This window comes from Ananas comosus, linkage group 10, assembly GCF_001540865.1.
Source record: "Ananas comosus cultivar F153 linkage group 10, ASM154086v1, whole genome shotgun sequence".
NCBI lineage: Eukaryota > Viridiplantae > Streptophyta > Magnoliopsida > Poales > Bromeliaceae > Ananas > Ananas comosus.
In genome coordinates this window covers 8,845,572-8,860,716 of record NC_033630.1, presented here as the reverse complement: position 1 = coordinate 8,860,716, position 15,145 = coordinate 8,845,572, and the positions used below count along the sequence as shown (strand labels likewise).

Genomic DNA, 15,145 nt, shown 5'->3' with positions numbered 1-15,145 from the left:
GACGGTAGCAGCCCATCGACAACTTCGGTAGAATCGGATTGCCATCCGAATTCAATAGCTTTCCATACCCGCTCATCGATTGCGATTAGAAGAAGCTCTCATGCGAACTTTCCAATAGGCATAATTCGTTGCCGTCGAAGATGCGGTGGTCGATTAATGTTACCTTCTTCGGCCATTAGATATCAATATATCTAGATCCCGCTCTGATACCAATGAAAGTTTGAGGAGCCCAAGGATCTATCTAGATTGTATCTATCACCTTAGAGGGGGTGAATATAGTGAACGGCCAAAAACCACAAATCTCGATGCAATAAAAAATAAATGCGGAAAATAAAAAGCACACCGAGATTTACGTGGGAAAAACTTCAACTTGGAGAAAAACCCACGGGGACCAACACGCGAAAAAAATTCACTAGAGAAAAGATTACAAGTGATTACCGACTCCACGGACTCTACTCTCTTAACCTCTTATGAATCTTCGCGCTACCCTCCGGTTGTCCACGCCTCACGTGCGAGTCCACGAACGCCTTCACTTCAATCACGAGCTTCATCACCGCGACATCCACGACGCCACTCGAAATCCGAGCCCAGATCCGAATCACGAACCGCCGTCAAATACGCCGAATCCACGACGCCACCATGAAGAATATCATGAATAGGTGATCCTTCGCCTTTGGAGTATTGTAGAAAACCAGGGAATAGAACTCCAAGCAAAGCGGAGATCAAATCGACATATGAGTATGCGAAACGATATCTCGATTTGATCTAAAGAGGCTAATTTGTGGAAAATAGGTTTGAATGGAAATCGAGCCTCTAGGTTTTTCTCAAATATGTATTTTCGTGATGCTTAATTAATTAGAGAACCCCTATAGTTATTTATAGACTTTAGAATCAATTGGAGTCGAATTAGAAAGTTTCTTTTCCAAAAACAGCACCTTGTACCGGAACAAGGAATGTTGTCCAGGGTACACCATGACGGAAGATTTTTCTTTGCGAAGCTTCTGTACCCTGGATAGGCTGTTGCTTGTTCCGGAACAGGCTGTACCTGGTACAGCATGAAGCTTGTACCCGGAACAACCATCAAACTTCCTGCGCAACGTTGATGGCTGTACCCTGGACAGAAAAGCTGTACCGGTACAGCAATGCAATTTTCGCTGAAAATGCATTGTTTTGGATTTTACAAACTCTTAGAAACTTTCTAATCATTACAACTTGAAAATATGATTCTAAGATCTATAATTAAGTATGAATCACCATAACAAGATTTAAAGCTTACCTACGCATCGTGTATTCATGTTTTACGTGTTTTGCGTCCTTTCCGATTCTTCGAAGTCTTGGATCTTCGATCTTCAATATTTCGCTCCGAACTTCTTCAAGACTCGACTCGACCCACGAAACTGCCAACACATAGGACCTAACAGAATGATGGTATAACTCTTAGGGGGTATCCAGTGAATGGTTTAGCAAAGTGATTATCTCACATGATGAACAATATATTGTGTAGACAAGGAAATGTGACACGTGACCTAGTGAATAACAAGGCTAAACATGAAGCTAAGCATATTGTATTTAATCTAGTTAGGATGCCTAGGGCTTGATTTATGACAATGTATTGACTTTGAGATCGATAGCATCACTTCATGATCTGACTGTGAAATGAAAGGACTTAGCAATTAGTTGCTTGCTTGAGAAAATTGTGTAGACAAGATAGATTTTACATTGTGACATAAGTGCATGATACGGTCTATATGAAACTAAGTTTGATAATCTAATCTAGTTGAACAACTGTATGTGCATCTGTAAATATTGCAATCGATCTAGGGATCGATATATTATTCATGTGTAGACATAGAGGATAATGATTGGAACGCCTTGGGCGAATAGCAAGGTGGATAATGCATAATAGCATTAATTGTATGAAATCGCTTGCATGATAGTTATTACTCCATGAAGTGAGCCATTGGTAGAAAGTTTTATGCATGACATACCTCTTGGACATTATAAATATCTTGTAAAACCTATTGCATATAGTATAAGAAAGTGATTCCCTTAGCTATAGTGACTCTCATTTGAGATATTGAGGCATTTGTGAACTATCCTAGCCTAGCATAATGACAAAGTGTTATGTGCTTATGAACTATGATTATACTTGGCTTAGTAAACATGAACGTCATGTAGTTGACATTTGAATTAGTAAATGACAAACCTTGACAATGTGATACTATATTGGACCTTTGGGTCGTTTGTATTTATTCTATATTTTAGCATGATGACCGAGAGCTAGATTACTATTAATCACGCTTGCCATGCCATTTGTGCTCATCGCCACATGCTTGTGAGGGTCGCTCCCCACAAGCCGGCACTCCGGAGTTGACCTAAATGCGATACATACTCGCCCTGTGCGGGATTGGTACCTACTGGGTCTGTGTGAGACAGGCTCATTCCTGCGAGGAAATGTTGGCGCTACCACCGCAATTAGGTAGGCGCGCAGCTGGACTACACATGTGTAGATCCATTGACGAGGATTGAACTATGATACCTAAAGCCAAATATGGAACTACTACTTAGTAGCGATAGTGCATTTTGGTTGGACTAGTTGACATGCATGGTAGTGCATTTTGTGGACCTTATGTTAGTCATCCATAGCATGGACACTCTAGTAGTAGTATGTTTACATCTATGTTGATTAGTATAGATGCATGGAAGATTAGCAATGTAAAGCATAATTTACCCTTGTAGCATTATGGACATATGAATATGCATGTAAATTGACATTGGCATATAGTTGAATATGCATATAATCGACATGGGCATATAATTGAACATATGTAATTAGAATATCATATACATGATAGTTAATCTTGTAGTGGAAGCATGATTATGTTTAAACTTGTTAATTTTACTTGCTATATATATATGTTGTTTACTTACCCTTTTATAGCATGCCTCAGTTGACCTAGTGGTGTATTTCGTCACTCTCGGCGGCTTATCCATTGGGAACTATTGTTTAATAGTTCTCACCCCCCATTTGTTGTAGGTTTTATTTCAGAGCCTTTCGCAGCGGAAGAGGCTAGAAATCGTGGCAAGGGGTTAGCGACTAGCTAGAGCCCCTACGGAGATATTTAGAGGAACCCGACATCATCTTTCTTTTTGCATCTTGTGGAAAGATGTATTATGTAATTGTTTTAGAGATATTGTGAGACCTTCGGATTTAGTTGTATACATTTTGTATATCTTGTAGATCTCCTTGTGTTAGAACAGTAGTGATTTTATATTACTCGTTCTGATAGTCCTGTTAGGACTTTTCTGTGTTCATTTCCTGTTTTAGTAGACGCCTTGTGTGCATTGTGGTTGTTTGGTGTACACGGCGGGTCTGTGCACGTGCCGGCGGGCTTCCGCTCGGCCCGGAGCGTGACAGATTATTATGGTATCAGAGCCTAGGGTTCAGTCTTAGGAGACAAAGCAAACCTTAGGCCGGTTGGACGATAAGGGATAGGAATGTGAGAGACAGGGTCTTTTGGGACCATTTGTGGGCGAAAGAATGATTCGGTCATATTTAAAACTCCAAAGGTGTTGGAGTTGGATCGAAGTGAATAACATCTATGTCCTTGCAAGATCACGTTGGCGGCCGACAACGAGATATTGAGGAATAGTGGGAGGTCACTTCATTACTTTCGCATGATTGGGACTTTGCATTTACGAGTGGGGCTGCGATACCATGGGTTGTTCTAACCTATGCTTGTTATGTTTGTTGCAGCTTGTGATGTCGATGACACGCTCTAAGGCAGCCGAGGCGACTGAGCTGGAGAAGCCTGCATTCCCCCGATCCAACGAGGTTCGGGAGTTGAGAGAGCAGTTGGCCACTTTAGTTGGCGTGGTGGAGTGACAGTCGAGCGTGACGCTACTTCAAGCCGAGGCTTTGCACCGACAGGACGAGAGAATCAGACGATTGGAGAGCCTGTTGATTCAGCAGACGGCTGATCTTAAGAAATTCCATGAGATTTCGGATCACGCCTTGACTTCGGGGAGAGGCGCGGAGGTTATTGGGGTGGCAAAGAAGACCACCAAGAGTGACAAGTTACATGTTGGTGGATCATCAAGGAAATTGAAGAAGAATCGATTTCGAGGACGTGATCCTTTTGCTGGGAAAAGGACGTTGCATCGTCGACCGCCAATACAATGTGTGATTTACAGAGGTCCGCATGTTTCCCCACAGTGTCCTCGGCGGAGAGAAAAGTGTTTCTCGTGTGGCCAGGCGGGCCATTTTCGATTAGAGTGCCCGGGGAATGGCGTGTTAGCAAAGGCATCTGCACCGACCTCGACACGAGAGACTCCCAATGGATGTATGCCCACGGAATTGCTGGAGTTGGGTGTGGCGACTGAGATGATTGCTGTAGGTAGCATGTTATTTAATGCTATTTGAATTTGAGCAAGTTTGTGATGACTGCATCATTTGCATCCCTTGATCGGCTGTTTGTCGAGTTGTGTAGCATTGATTATTTTTCGATGCATGTAGGATGATTAGATAATCGGGTGTGTCGTTTCGGACACCCTGCCTTGTGAGAGGGTTTTGCGTGCCAACAAATAATTGGCCCTATTTGATGTAGAGTGATTGTGAGGTACTTTGTACCCTTGGTCGCGCGAGCTGAATCGACTCGCCTTGGGAATTTGAGCACGAAATGGTGCATCTTGAGGGTTTAATCTCGTTGTTTGCGAAGACTACCTCCTTACCTAAATCAGGTAATGATTGGAGGGGATTTAGGGCCTAGTTGGCCTGTAAGGTACTGGACTTCTAAAATAATGAAGTTACGGTTTATATTGGTTGGAGAGCCATTTGAAAGGTTCCGGTAAAGTTTGGTGAAGTTCGGGAGCATTCGGGCGATTTGGTGCGCGTAGGCGCGAAAACGGGACTCAAAAGGTTATGTTGGACCATGGACTAAATCCGGCATTAGCGCGGATGAAAAGATGATGAAAACACGCTCGAAAACATATTTGGAGAGTCTCGGTTCGATTTGAAAAGAATCGGAGGTCAAACGAGCGAAAATGAGCGAAAACGGAGAAGAAACGGTGAAAAAGCTAAAAATTTGGCTAAACGGTGAAAAAGCTGGAAATTTGGCTAAGTCCTAAATGTTGAGATTCTGGACCTTCGGGGACCGGTCCCTATTTGTATAAGGGACCAGTCCCTTATACAAAAATTGGCCCCGCGAGGGCTGTGTACTAAAATGAAAGTTGAGGGGCTTATTTGCACTTTTGGGCATTATGTGAGTGTATATGAGCTATAGAGAGCTCATTTGCTCTCTCCCTCACACCTTGCAACCCTAAGAACACACACTCTCTCTCTAAAACTCTCCCTCTCTCTCTCAAAAAGGGTGGATCTTGGAGGAGCAAGTGGTGGAGAAGAAGCAAAGGAGTGGGATCATCATCTTCATCTTCTTCTTCTCAAGCTTGGAGCAAGCTTTTGGAGGTAAGCTCAAGGAGCTTTTATGGTAGATTCTTAGAGATAGGTTTTTATACCTTGGAATTGGTATTGTTGGAACCCTTAGATGCTAATAGGTTGCTAATTGCTTGAATCTAGAGTTTAAATGAGGTTTCTTGCAATAGTAGCAAACCTAGGGTTCTAAAGAGGGTTTTTGTTTATATAAGGGTTTGATCTCAATTGACCCTCTGTTAACCTAATTGCTAGGCACATGAACGCGTTGGCGAAGTCGGTTCGACGATTCGTCGAGCCGTTGTAAAGATATTGAAGAAACTGACGATTTAGCTTCGTTTACGCCTGGAGGGCCGAGGCGACGTCCAAAAATCATGAAAACGGATTTGGAGCACCGTGGCGGTAAACCATAGACCTATAATTTTCGGAGCCGCGATTCGGCGCACGGTTGGAGGGCGATTGCAAGATCGGGCCAAACCAGGTGCCGAGTGCCGCGGGAGGCCGATTGCAAGTGACTACAAGCAATCAGAGAGCGAATTGAGGTGGCTTGTGTTTACCGAAGCGACTAGGTCGCCTACATGTCGAAGAGAAATGTGCTTTCTCGTTGATGCATATATATGCATAATAGTAGTTGATTGCATAGATGAATGCTTAGGGTGAATGCATGTGATACTATGTAATAGCTACCTTGGATGAAGTATAATATGCAGGTGGGCATAATTAGAATAGGTACATGATGGCATCATGAATGTGTTAAAGCATATAGATAGAATATGCATGATGATGTTGTAGATGTGTTAGAGCATATGAATATATGGTATGCTAGTTGATAATTGCATGTTGTGTATTGAAAGTACATGCTAGATGATATTGCATATGGACATGTTAATCTACATGCTAGAAGAGTGCATAGTGGCATAATGAGAAGAGGCTAAGTATAATATGCATGTTGATAATGTGAATAATTATAGAAACTCGATGTGGACAATTAGGTGTCGAATAGATCGAGTGGCATTAAACCTTGTGTTAAAGAACATAGGTGGCATGTGAACCTAGTGTCGTGAACCTAGGATAGATCGAGTGGCATTGACCTGGTCGAACAAGTGAACCTAGAATCAAGATCTAGGTAGAATGACATTAAACCTAGTTTGAGGAACATAGATTGAGGATTGAACCTAGAATTAGTTAAACCTAGGTTATGTGATAAAGGTGTTGAACCTATTGTTGATTAAGCCTAGGTGAGTGGCATTTGAATATAGTGTAAAGAACACTAGCATTGAGCATAGGGAATAGGTGAGTTTCCCTAGTTGTGGCGTATTGCATCAAATCTAGTGTAGTGGAACACTATGGCATTTGAACCTAGGGATAGTAGATTTTTTCCGATTGTCATGTTGTGGATATTATGCATTTGGCATTAGTGCAGTTGAGGCATTGTGGTCCTAGTGGATAGGGTATCCTCCAGCGTGGGGATTGGATCATACTCACATAGTCTGTGTAACCTTGGCGTGGTCGCTCCACTCAAGTAGCAAGCTCCGAAGCAGTAGTCGCATTATGGGTAACTTGATTACCAGCGAGCTCCGGAATAGTAGTCGCGTTGGGGCAAACATAATTGTCCCGCAGACGGGTCTGGGGTGGTATATCCCCACTAGCGAGATTTGAGATGTGAGTCGAGGTAGCAACCTTCGGGTTGGCCTTGGGCAGTATCCTTCGGGTTGGCCATGAGATTTGATACTATCAAGGAATAGTTGCACGGCGCACTATGTAGTAGCTCGTTCATTCTGATTATCGAGGCATAGTTGCACGACATACTATATAGTAGCTCGTTCATTCTGATTATCGAGGCATAGTTGCACAATGCACTATGTAGTCACTCGTTCATTCATGTGATTATTGAGGCCTAGTACCATGTGGTAGATCATATGCTAGGTAGTAGCTCATTTATTGTTCATTGAGGCATAGTATATGTTGAGTGGATTTAAGGCCGAGGTGTATGTGAGGGTTCCTTCACCTCGAGCCGGACAGAATGCGGTACTCCGCAGTTGATTGACTCGAGGCAGAGTCGGGTGGCTAGCTTGGACAAGGTAGAGGAAACCTTAAAGGCTAGTGATAGATGAAATGGATCTAGGGTAATAGAAACCTTAGAGAGTAGTTTGATGTGAACTAGATGATGAGATAGAAAGTAGTATCGGGTGATATACTAGTTTTTGCATTACTTGCATTGTTGCATGACATTGTTGCATGAGTGAGGCAAAGTATGGTATTGTTAGCTGCATAATCTAGATATCGTATCTATCTGTTTTCTTATCTAACCTGCAGTTTGCCTCCTTCGGACCTGTTGGTCGAGCTTTTCCTTTGGGTGGCCGTACCCACTGGGAACCATGGAGTTGGTTCTCACCCCACGTTGCTTTGGGGTGTTTCAGGTTCGCACGTGAGCGGCGCGACGGCGCGAGGCAAGAGCATAGCTCCGTAGATAGCGCCCTACCCCAGACATCAGAGATAGCGGTACCCCGAGTCGGCATAGCCTAGGGGTAGAGGCACTACAACAAAAATGGTATATAACGACACTTTTAAGTGTTGGTACAGGTCAGAAAAAGTGCTGCTGGTTAAATTACCGACACTTTTAAAAAGTGTTGCTATATGTGGCGTCACTAGGTATATAGTGACACTTTTTAAGAGTGTCGGTATAACCTAAAAAGAGTGCTACTAATATACCGACACTTATTTAAGCTTTTAGCAGCACATAAAAGTGATGCAAAATAATATTCTAGCAACACTTTTTTTTAAATTTCAACGACACTTTATAACTGTCCCATTTTTTAAAAAATATCCTATTTTTTCTTGATGCATCACAGTTTTTAAAATGTAATACCACTCCACAATAATTATCATCAAGCATATCTTTAATTTTATTCGGCTTGATTTGCATTAACAAAGAAAGCATATAAAAGAAGTTTTGTAGTCATATATACCAAAATGTCTCACAGTACTATCCATATATCTTTAAATGAGTATTTAGTCACTAAATCACAGTACCAACAATTTCTAGCTTTTTAACCCTAGAGAAAGAGAAATAAAAACAAAAACTAATAATATCATATCAGATCCAGTCTTAGTGAGCTCGGCAATTAAGATGTTGAACCTACAAATTCAACAATACTGAAATTAATAAAAGATTAGTCAACAATCTTTTAACATGAAAACCAATTAAGATAAGTTTAATTTTTACCTGAAGGGCAACGAGATTATTGATGCATATTACGAGCGCTGGATGCGTCTGAAACCTAAACGAATAAATTTTCTAGTATTAGATAATCATTTCATCTTAAAAAAAGACATTATCCAACAATGAGCAAGACATTTTAAAGGTGACAGATTATCAGACTCGAAATGCAATTTAATACATGCATCTCCATTTCGTATACAAGTAGTAATTAAGATGGTGGCTCCCCAATCTATTGCACTTAATAATTTACCACAACTCATGAAGCATATGGCACCAATAAAAAGAGAACAACAAAAGAGCCAAAAAACTATGACACATTGTATCATTTAATATTGTATCACTTTATCAGAAACAACAGAAGTTGTGGTCCCCCGCCATATATGAACTTAGGAACTTTGACCACCAAAACTTTGAAACCAGGATAACATTCTAAGATTGGTGAACTCTTTTTTGGGACAAGTTTTATGATTCGAAAGAACAAAAGAGATTGTCCTGAAATATCCTACATTTTATGGTTCAAAAGGACAAAAGAGATTACCCTCAAATATCAATTCAGTTAAAAGATAGATAGAAAACATGAAACCAATTAAGTTAGAGCTGAAAGGAGCGAAAGACATCTTAATTTCAAGAAATATAAGACATATTTTGCGAATAAATACTCACCTTGCCTTAGATTAGGTCAGTACGTGCAGAAATATCAGTTAGTTTAATCGAGCCAGCACTAAACATCTGCCAATAAATTCAATTTCAAGTAAAAAGTACTACCGAATGAACTGCACTACCAACATGAAAAAACAATATAGATAAGCTGCCGCAAGAAATCAGATCTTGTGTGCTAATTTTAGCCAAAATGACAAATAGGAATATAAGAATTCAAATCGATACGCATCGACCCAGAAATTTCTATCCAAACAAATGTCAACTGAATTTGCGGATAAGGAGCTTCATAGAGAGATGTATGAAAAGATGAAAGAAAATTTCAGCACCATATTAAGTGAAAGAAAATTTCAGCACCATATTAAGTGAAAGAAAATTTCAGCACCATATTAAGTTTAAGGGACAAAAGATTGTTTACAAATCGATCACTCATGATAGCTTCTGGATGCGGTTGAGCAAGAAATCGCCCTGCTTGATAGTTGCCCGGTAGAAAGCATTTCTGGCGTCAGGTCGGTTAGTTTCTAGAATGTCGGCGACTTTGTCGATCTTGCAGTGAAGTTTTCCAGTTGCTATGAAGTGAGAAAGTTCCCTGGCAGAAAATAAAAGTTTAGATGCGGATACTGACCCGTATAGTTTTTCCCACCTAATAACGAAGTCCCTCCATTAATCTACCATATTAGAAATAAGCATCACGTCATTTCAGTCATTAGAGTTCGCCGACAAGTTCCCCAACCTCAAAAAATTTACATCATATATAAATCCTATATTCAGAAGAAGCATCTGTAACATAACCATGATGTATCACAATCATTGCAACCAACTGGTATCCAATTAAGAGTAGAGAAGTGCCTACAGAATTAAGCTTAATGTGCTACTAGCTTTACAATGATCCAAAACATCGTTTGTATGTCTTACTACATATTGTATATTCACAACATGATTAAGCTTAAAATCATCATTTAAATACTTAATGAAATCATTTAGTCCTTATTTTTTTAGATCAATATTCCAAACTTCATGCACTTTGAAGACAAGCAAAAAAAAATCATACTGATTATTGAAGAATCTCACAGTAATAATATCAGCCTATCACTTTGATTGGTAAATCCTGAATGAAAGTACCAGATCAGATACTTAAAAAGTAATTGAACTAATAATGTTAAGCAGTAGAGAGTATGGGATCTCTTAAACTTACCAGCTCAGTTGTCCACACATGGCCATCAGACCATTCCAAAGGAATGGCTTTTGATGGATCCCAAGAACTGATATTCGAGTCATCGCCAACGAGAAGAAACCGTTGACCAAACAGGCATTCCTTGTGAAGAACAAATTTCACGTGCGACGTCTTTAGAGGAACTGCGATATAGCAGGGTTAGGCTAAACATTGTTATTGAACTAGAATGATGGTATCTCAAGCACAGAAAAGAAAAGAGTCATCCATATAGCTTACTTCCTATTAGAGTCGAAGCGTCTGCAGCGTCCTCATCAGCCTGCATTCATTCAATAATTCAGACAACATGTAGTTCCACAAATATACCCCTTGTCAATAAAGAACTTTTGAGGAACGAAGAAAGAAATGGCTAAGAACAGAGAGTAGCAATTCTCACGTTTCTCACACCATAAGCTAACGTCGTAACAGAAATGGAGAAGCAAAGATGAAACTAGTTATTGATATAAACTCTACAGCAGCTCCAGAACAGAGATAAAGATCCAACAAATAAGGCCCACTTAATTACCAGTTTAATGACCAGAAAATATGTCCCTAATTAGTTAGATGGGAAGAACGATAACTCATCACGGATGTTAAGAAAACGCAATCAAACAGTGATGTCCAACGTAATAATAATGTAATTAAAATTACACCGTCAATCATCGAACTTGATGGCTAAACACTACTAGATTTAAGATGAAGCTGAACATTATTATATTTAAGATAAAGCGGCAACCGAACCAGCCGACGCACTATTCCACAATCCACACTAGAGATATTAACCCATTAACCTGAGTTTGATGGAGTGACCAAATTAAATGAAATTTGGAGTCCAATGACTCAATTGCAACAGATCAAAGTCTAATAATATAAACAAAATTTCACCACCAGTTCAGTAACCAGATAGTGCAATTTCCCCCAACTAAGTTATATGAATTGGATTTAAGATGAAGTGGCAGAGTAAGCATGATAAACTAGTTGAGGAATTTTTAGGTTCTCTAGTTAAAAATATAGTCATTTACTAGTAGATAGCAAAGATCTTCAAAGGCCTTGAAGTGGAAGCTAATTTGATTTCTAAACACCAATACCTTATCCTATGAATGATTGTTTTCTCTACAGGAATCTTGGTTCAGGAAAAGATGAAGAATGTTTTACTTCTTACGCCTTTGAACAGAATAAAATTTCTGAATTAATAAGTGAAATGACGTTGCTTGAAGAATGAAACAAATTGATGGAAGCAAAGTTGAAAGAAATGCGTTTTCTTTCAACTCTGCTTCCATCAATTATAGATGTTTGCTGTTCATACATCTATAGATTTTTTTTTTCTTAAAGAGGCTTTGGACATAGATAGGACACTTACACAAAAGTGTCCCAAAAAATAATAATAAATTAAATTGATCAGAGTAACAAATTAAAAAAAAGAACAAAATTAAATTGTTCTTTTCTTTAATCAATTAAGATTAAAGAAAAGAATAAAGTGAAGAATAAAGAAAAAAATGAGAAATAAAAAGAGGCTTAATAATTGGATTGTGACAACCACCGAAAGGAGAAAGGAATAACACCTCAATGAAATTCTTAAAAGCAAAAAGTTCAAGCTTGTGACAGAAACTACTAATTAGGAATCCAAAGGTCAATTGCATTCAAATGTCATACAACCAGTTTAGTAATACCATGCTAATGGTTGTTACTATTGCCCAGATATTACTTATCCAAATTAAATGATGATAACTGACCCTCTAATTCAATGTACATGTCAAAGTGATCATAGTCATCGGTATCTAACCACGGCTTTATTAATTAAAGCGAGCGTAATTACTAAATCATTGGATTCTAAAAAAGATTGCAAGGATCCTGAAATGTTACTAAGACATGCATAATGCGTCTACGTTAAGTCGTAATCAACATTATTGTTAATAGCGATTAATACCAACATAATAATCTAATAATGAAGGAATTATATAATAATCTGATCTCTTATTGTTGATCTCCATAGGGCCTAATTTCTTAAATAGACTAAATTTCTTAAATACATGTTAGAATTAACACATGCAATTTTGGGGGTCTTATAATATGTCTAGATAGAGAGCTCATTCTACTATGATCTCTTATTTTCCAGATAACATGCTTTGCTATTTGACAAGATTCAAATAAATTATAGAGAGGCATAACTTCAGTTTTATCATATCAAGAAGCCATTAATGTACTTACCAAATGAGATGCATGAATAACAAATGATAGGCGGGACAGAAAACAGATCAACTAGAAAATATGGCAAGTGCTTAGAATATTATGTGTACTCACTATTAAGTGATTAATTAATTAAGATACAAGAATCCACCCATCTTTTGTGCATAAACTCAAAAGAGAACCCTCACAATCATAGCCTAGGAAAAGCTCTAATCAAGATGGGAAAAGCCATCTCAAATCCCATTAGCAGTGCTCTTAGCTTTCGAGGAAAGCACTTTTACAATGAGAAAAAGGAGGTGCAGGATAGGACTTAAGATCCTTGAAAGAAGGGATTTGCTAAAATAATATGTTAAATGAGTAGTAGTAAGTGGTGACTTGTGAGAGAGGCCAAAGGTAGTGCATGAGATAACTAAGGCCAAAGCATATTCATTATAATTATGTTGTCTTAATGCAAGAGTATTTTACACATTAGGGTGCCTAATGCAATCATGAGTCTTATGGTAGTGCATGAGATAACTAAGGCCACTAACAACATTATGAACTATTAGAAAGGAAAATGCAGATTGTAGAATAATCTGTTGATCAATGGTTCAGTACTTAAATGATTATTAATGATAGCTTGTAAAGTACAACTAGATTTGATAACAGAATACTAAAGTTGGTAGAAATTAGGGATCAGAATCAGAAGGAATTAAATTAGAATTGCTTTCTTAATTAGCATTAGAATAACATGCTTCACACTGTAACCTGTACATGAGCTACTCATGACAGGGGAAAGGAAAATAGGAAAAGCCAACCATTCATCACATGGCATTAGAATAACATCTGAACAAAGTGGGTAACGGAGCTATCAATTAATTTTACTAACGAAGTGCCTATTTAAACTACTCGAGAAAGTAGAAGACAATGGCCTATGAAGAAGGAATCTATCAAATTTTCATCCAAATGCAAGAACAAAATGATATGAATAAGGATCTTAATTTGAAAAATATAATTGCATACCAAATTACGTTCTCTTCCACTGTAAGATTTCAAGAATAAAAACCCTAGATTGAGATCGGGAGCCGATTGTGCACTATCTCCGAGTTCTCGAGCTTCTCCAAAGTTGATGACGAGGAGACGGCCAGAAGAGGAGCCAGCAGAGGAGGAGAGCGGAGGTGATGAGGATGGCGTTGCGGCGATGGAGATGCTAATCGAGCTACTACGCCGAGATGTTGACATGAGATGAGAGAAATCGCCATAGGAGACGGAGTGAGGTAGTGGCGAGAGCTCGCCATGGAGATCGCGAGGGAGGTGCGGCGGAGGAGACGACGCGGGGAGGAGGATCTGAGAGGAGCACGGTGGGTTTAATGGGTTTCCTTTCTTTTTTTTCTTTTTTTTTTTCTTCTATGAAGTGGGGTTTTTTATTTTTTTTATCCCTTTTTTCTCATTAGGTGTGGTTGGGTTTTTTAAAAAGTTCTGTGGCTTTGGGCTCAAAGGTTGTGATGTGTGATAGGAAGGGCCTTCTTTTGGGCCTAACAAATTTTTGATGAGAATGAAACACTTTTAAAAAAATATTTTTTTATTTATGGATTAGGCTTTGGTAGATTTTTTTTTTCTTCTCACGAATTTTGGACATAATGGTACATAATGGGACACTTGGACAAAAGTGTCCCAAAAATGTGTCCCTATACCCCTATTATGTTGTAGTGAGGGAAATGAAAAGATCAAGATGTATTCAAACTTGTAAATAAATGATGTAGTAACTCAATTGCATTTGGAGGTTTAATGTAAAAAGGATTTGGAATGTAAAAATGCATGAAATGTGAATGGTTGTAATAACATAGGATGTGTTATGTTTTTGATACTTCCTTATGCAATTGTTGTATGAATACTGTTCCTATTTGGAATCACTTGTATTGTATCGATTGCGACGCCTTGGACGTACAGGGGAAACTCTGTCCATTCGGCGGTCTGTCGGCGCGCCCGAACCCGACCAAATAGGTGGGGCTCGGGGCGTGACATGGCGGATATCTTGGGATGATTGAGAATCCTCGGAATGAAGGATATCTTATAAAGTTGTTGTTACTAATAGCCTTTGGATCAAACATTATTCCACCTACCACCACCTACCACCACCTACCACCATCATCGATCCCAACCTCACATCTCTCCATCCAATGGCTAAAAACTCAAAAGCACCACCCCATTAGTGCTTTTGAGAGTATTCTAGCTCAACTCTATATATATACACATATACATATACATATATAGAGTCCGCCTACTATACTCTTATGAGTGTAGAGCCTCTTGTACTCATAAGTTCTTTGCCGTTAGATCTACCATTTAATCATTTTCATCCATTAGATTATACTATTCAACCAACCACCCACTCAACCCTATAGGACCCACTATCAACTTAACCGTAACCACTCTCATCCTAACCGCACATTTTTTCATC

General features: G+C 39.2%; 1 protein-coding gene across 7 annotated transcripts; it reads right to left on the bottom strand.

Annotated features, from left to right (window-relative positions):
- Positions 8,369 to 14,108, bottom strand: LOC109716500. 7 transcript variants are annotated; one of them, XR_002217946.1, is made up of 7 exons: positions 13,708 to 14,103; positions 10,759 to 10,798; positions 10,504 to 10,664; positions 9,727 to 9,897; positions 9,315 to 9,380; positions 8,655 to 8,709; positions 8,369 to 8,567 (listed from the first exon to the last, which is right to left on the bottom strand). XR_002217946.1 is itself a non-coding variant. In XM_020241986.1 (6 exons), exons 1-4 carry the CDS (start codon positions 13,924 to 13,926, stop codon positions 10,390 to 10,392), a joined length of 447 nt encoding a protein of 148 aa, XP_020097575.1. In that variant the 5' UTR covers positions 13,927 to 14,108; the 3' UTR covers positions 8,369 to 8,567; positions 8,655 to 8,709; positions 10,360 to 10,389. The 7 variants fall into 7 exon arrangements, 5 of the variants coding, with proteins under 5 accessions (XP_020097575.1, XP_020097571.1, XP_020097572.1 ...); XM_020241986.1 differs by lacking the exons at positions 9,315 to 9,380; positions 9,727 to 9,897 and adding an exon at positions 10,360 to 10,416 and having other exon boundaries at positions 13,708 to 14,108; XM_020241982.1 differs by having other exon boundaries at positions 8,655 to 9,380.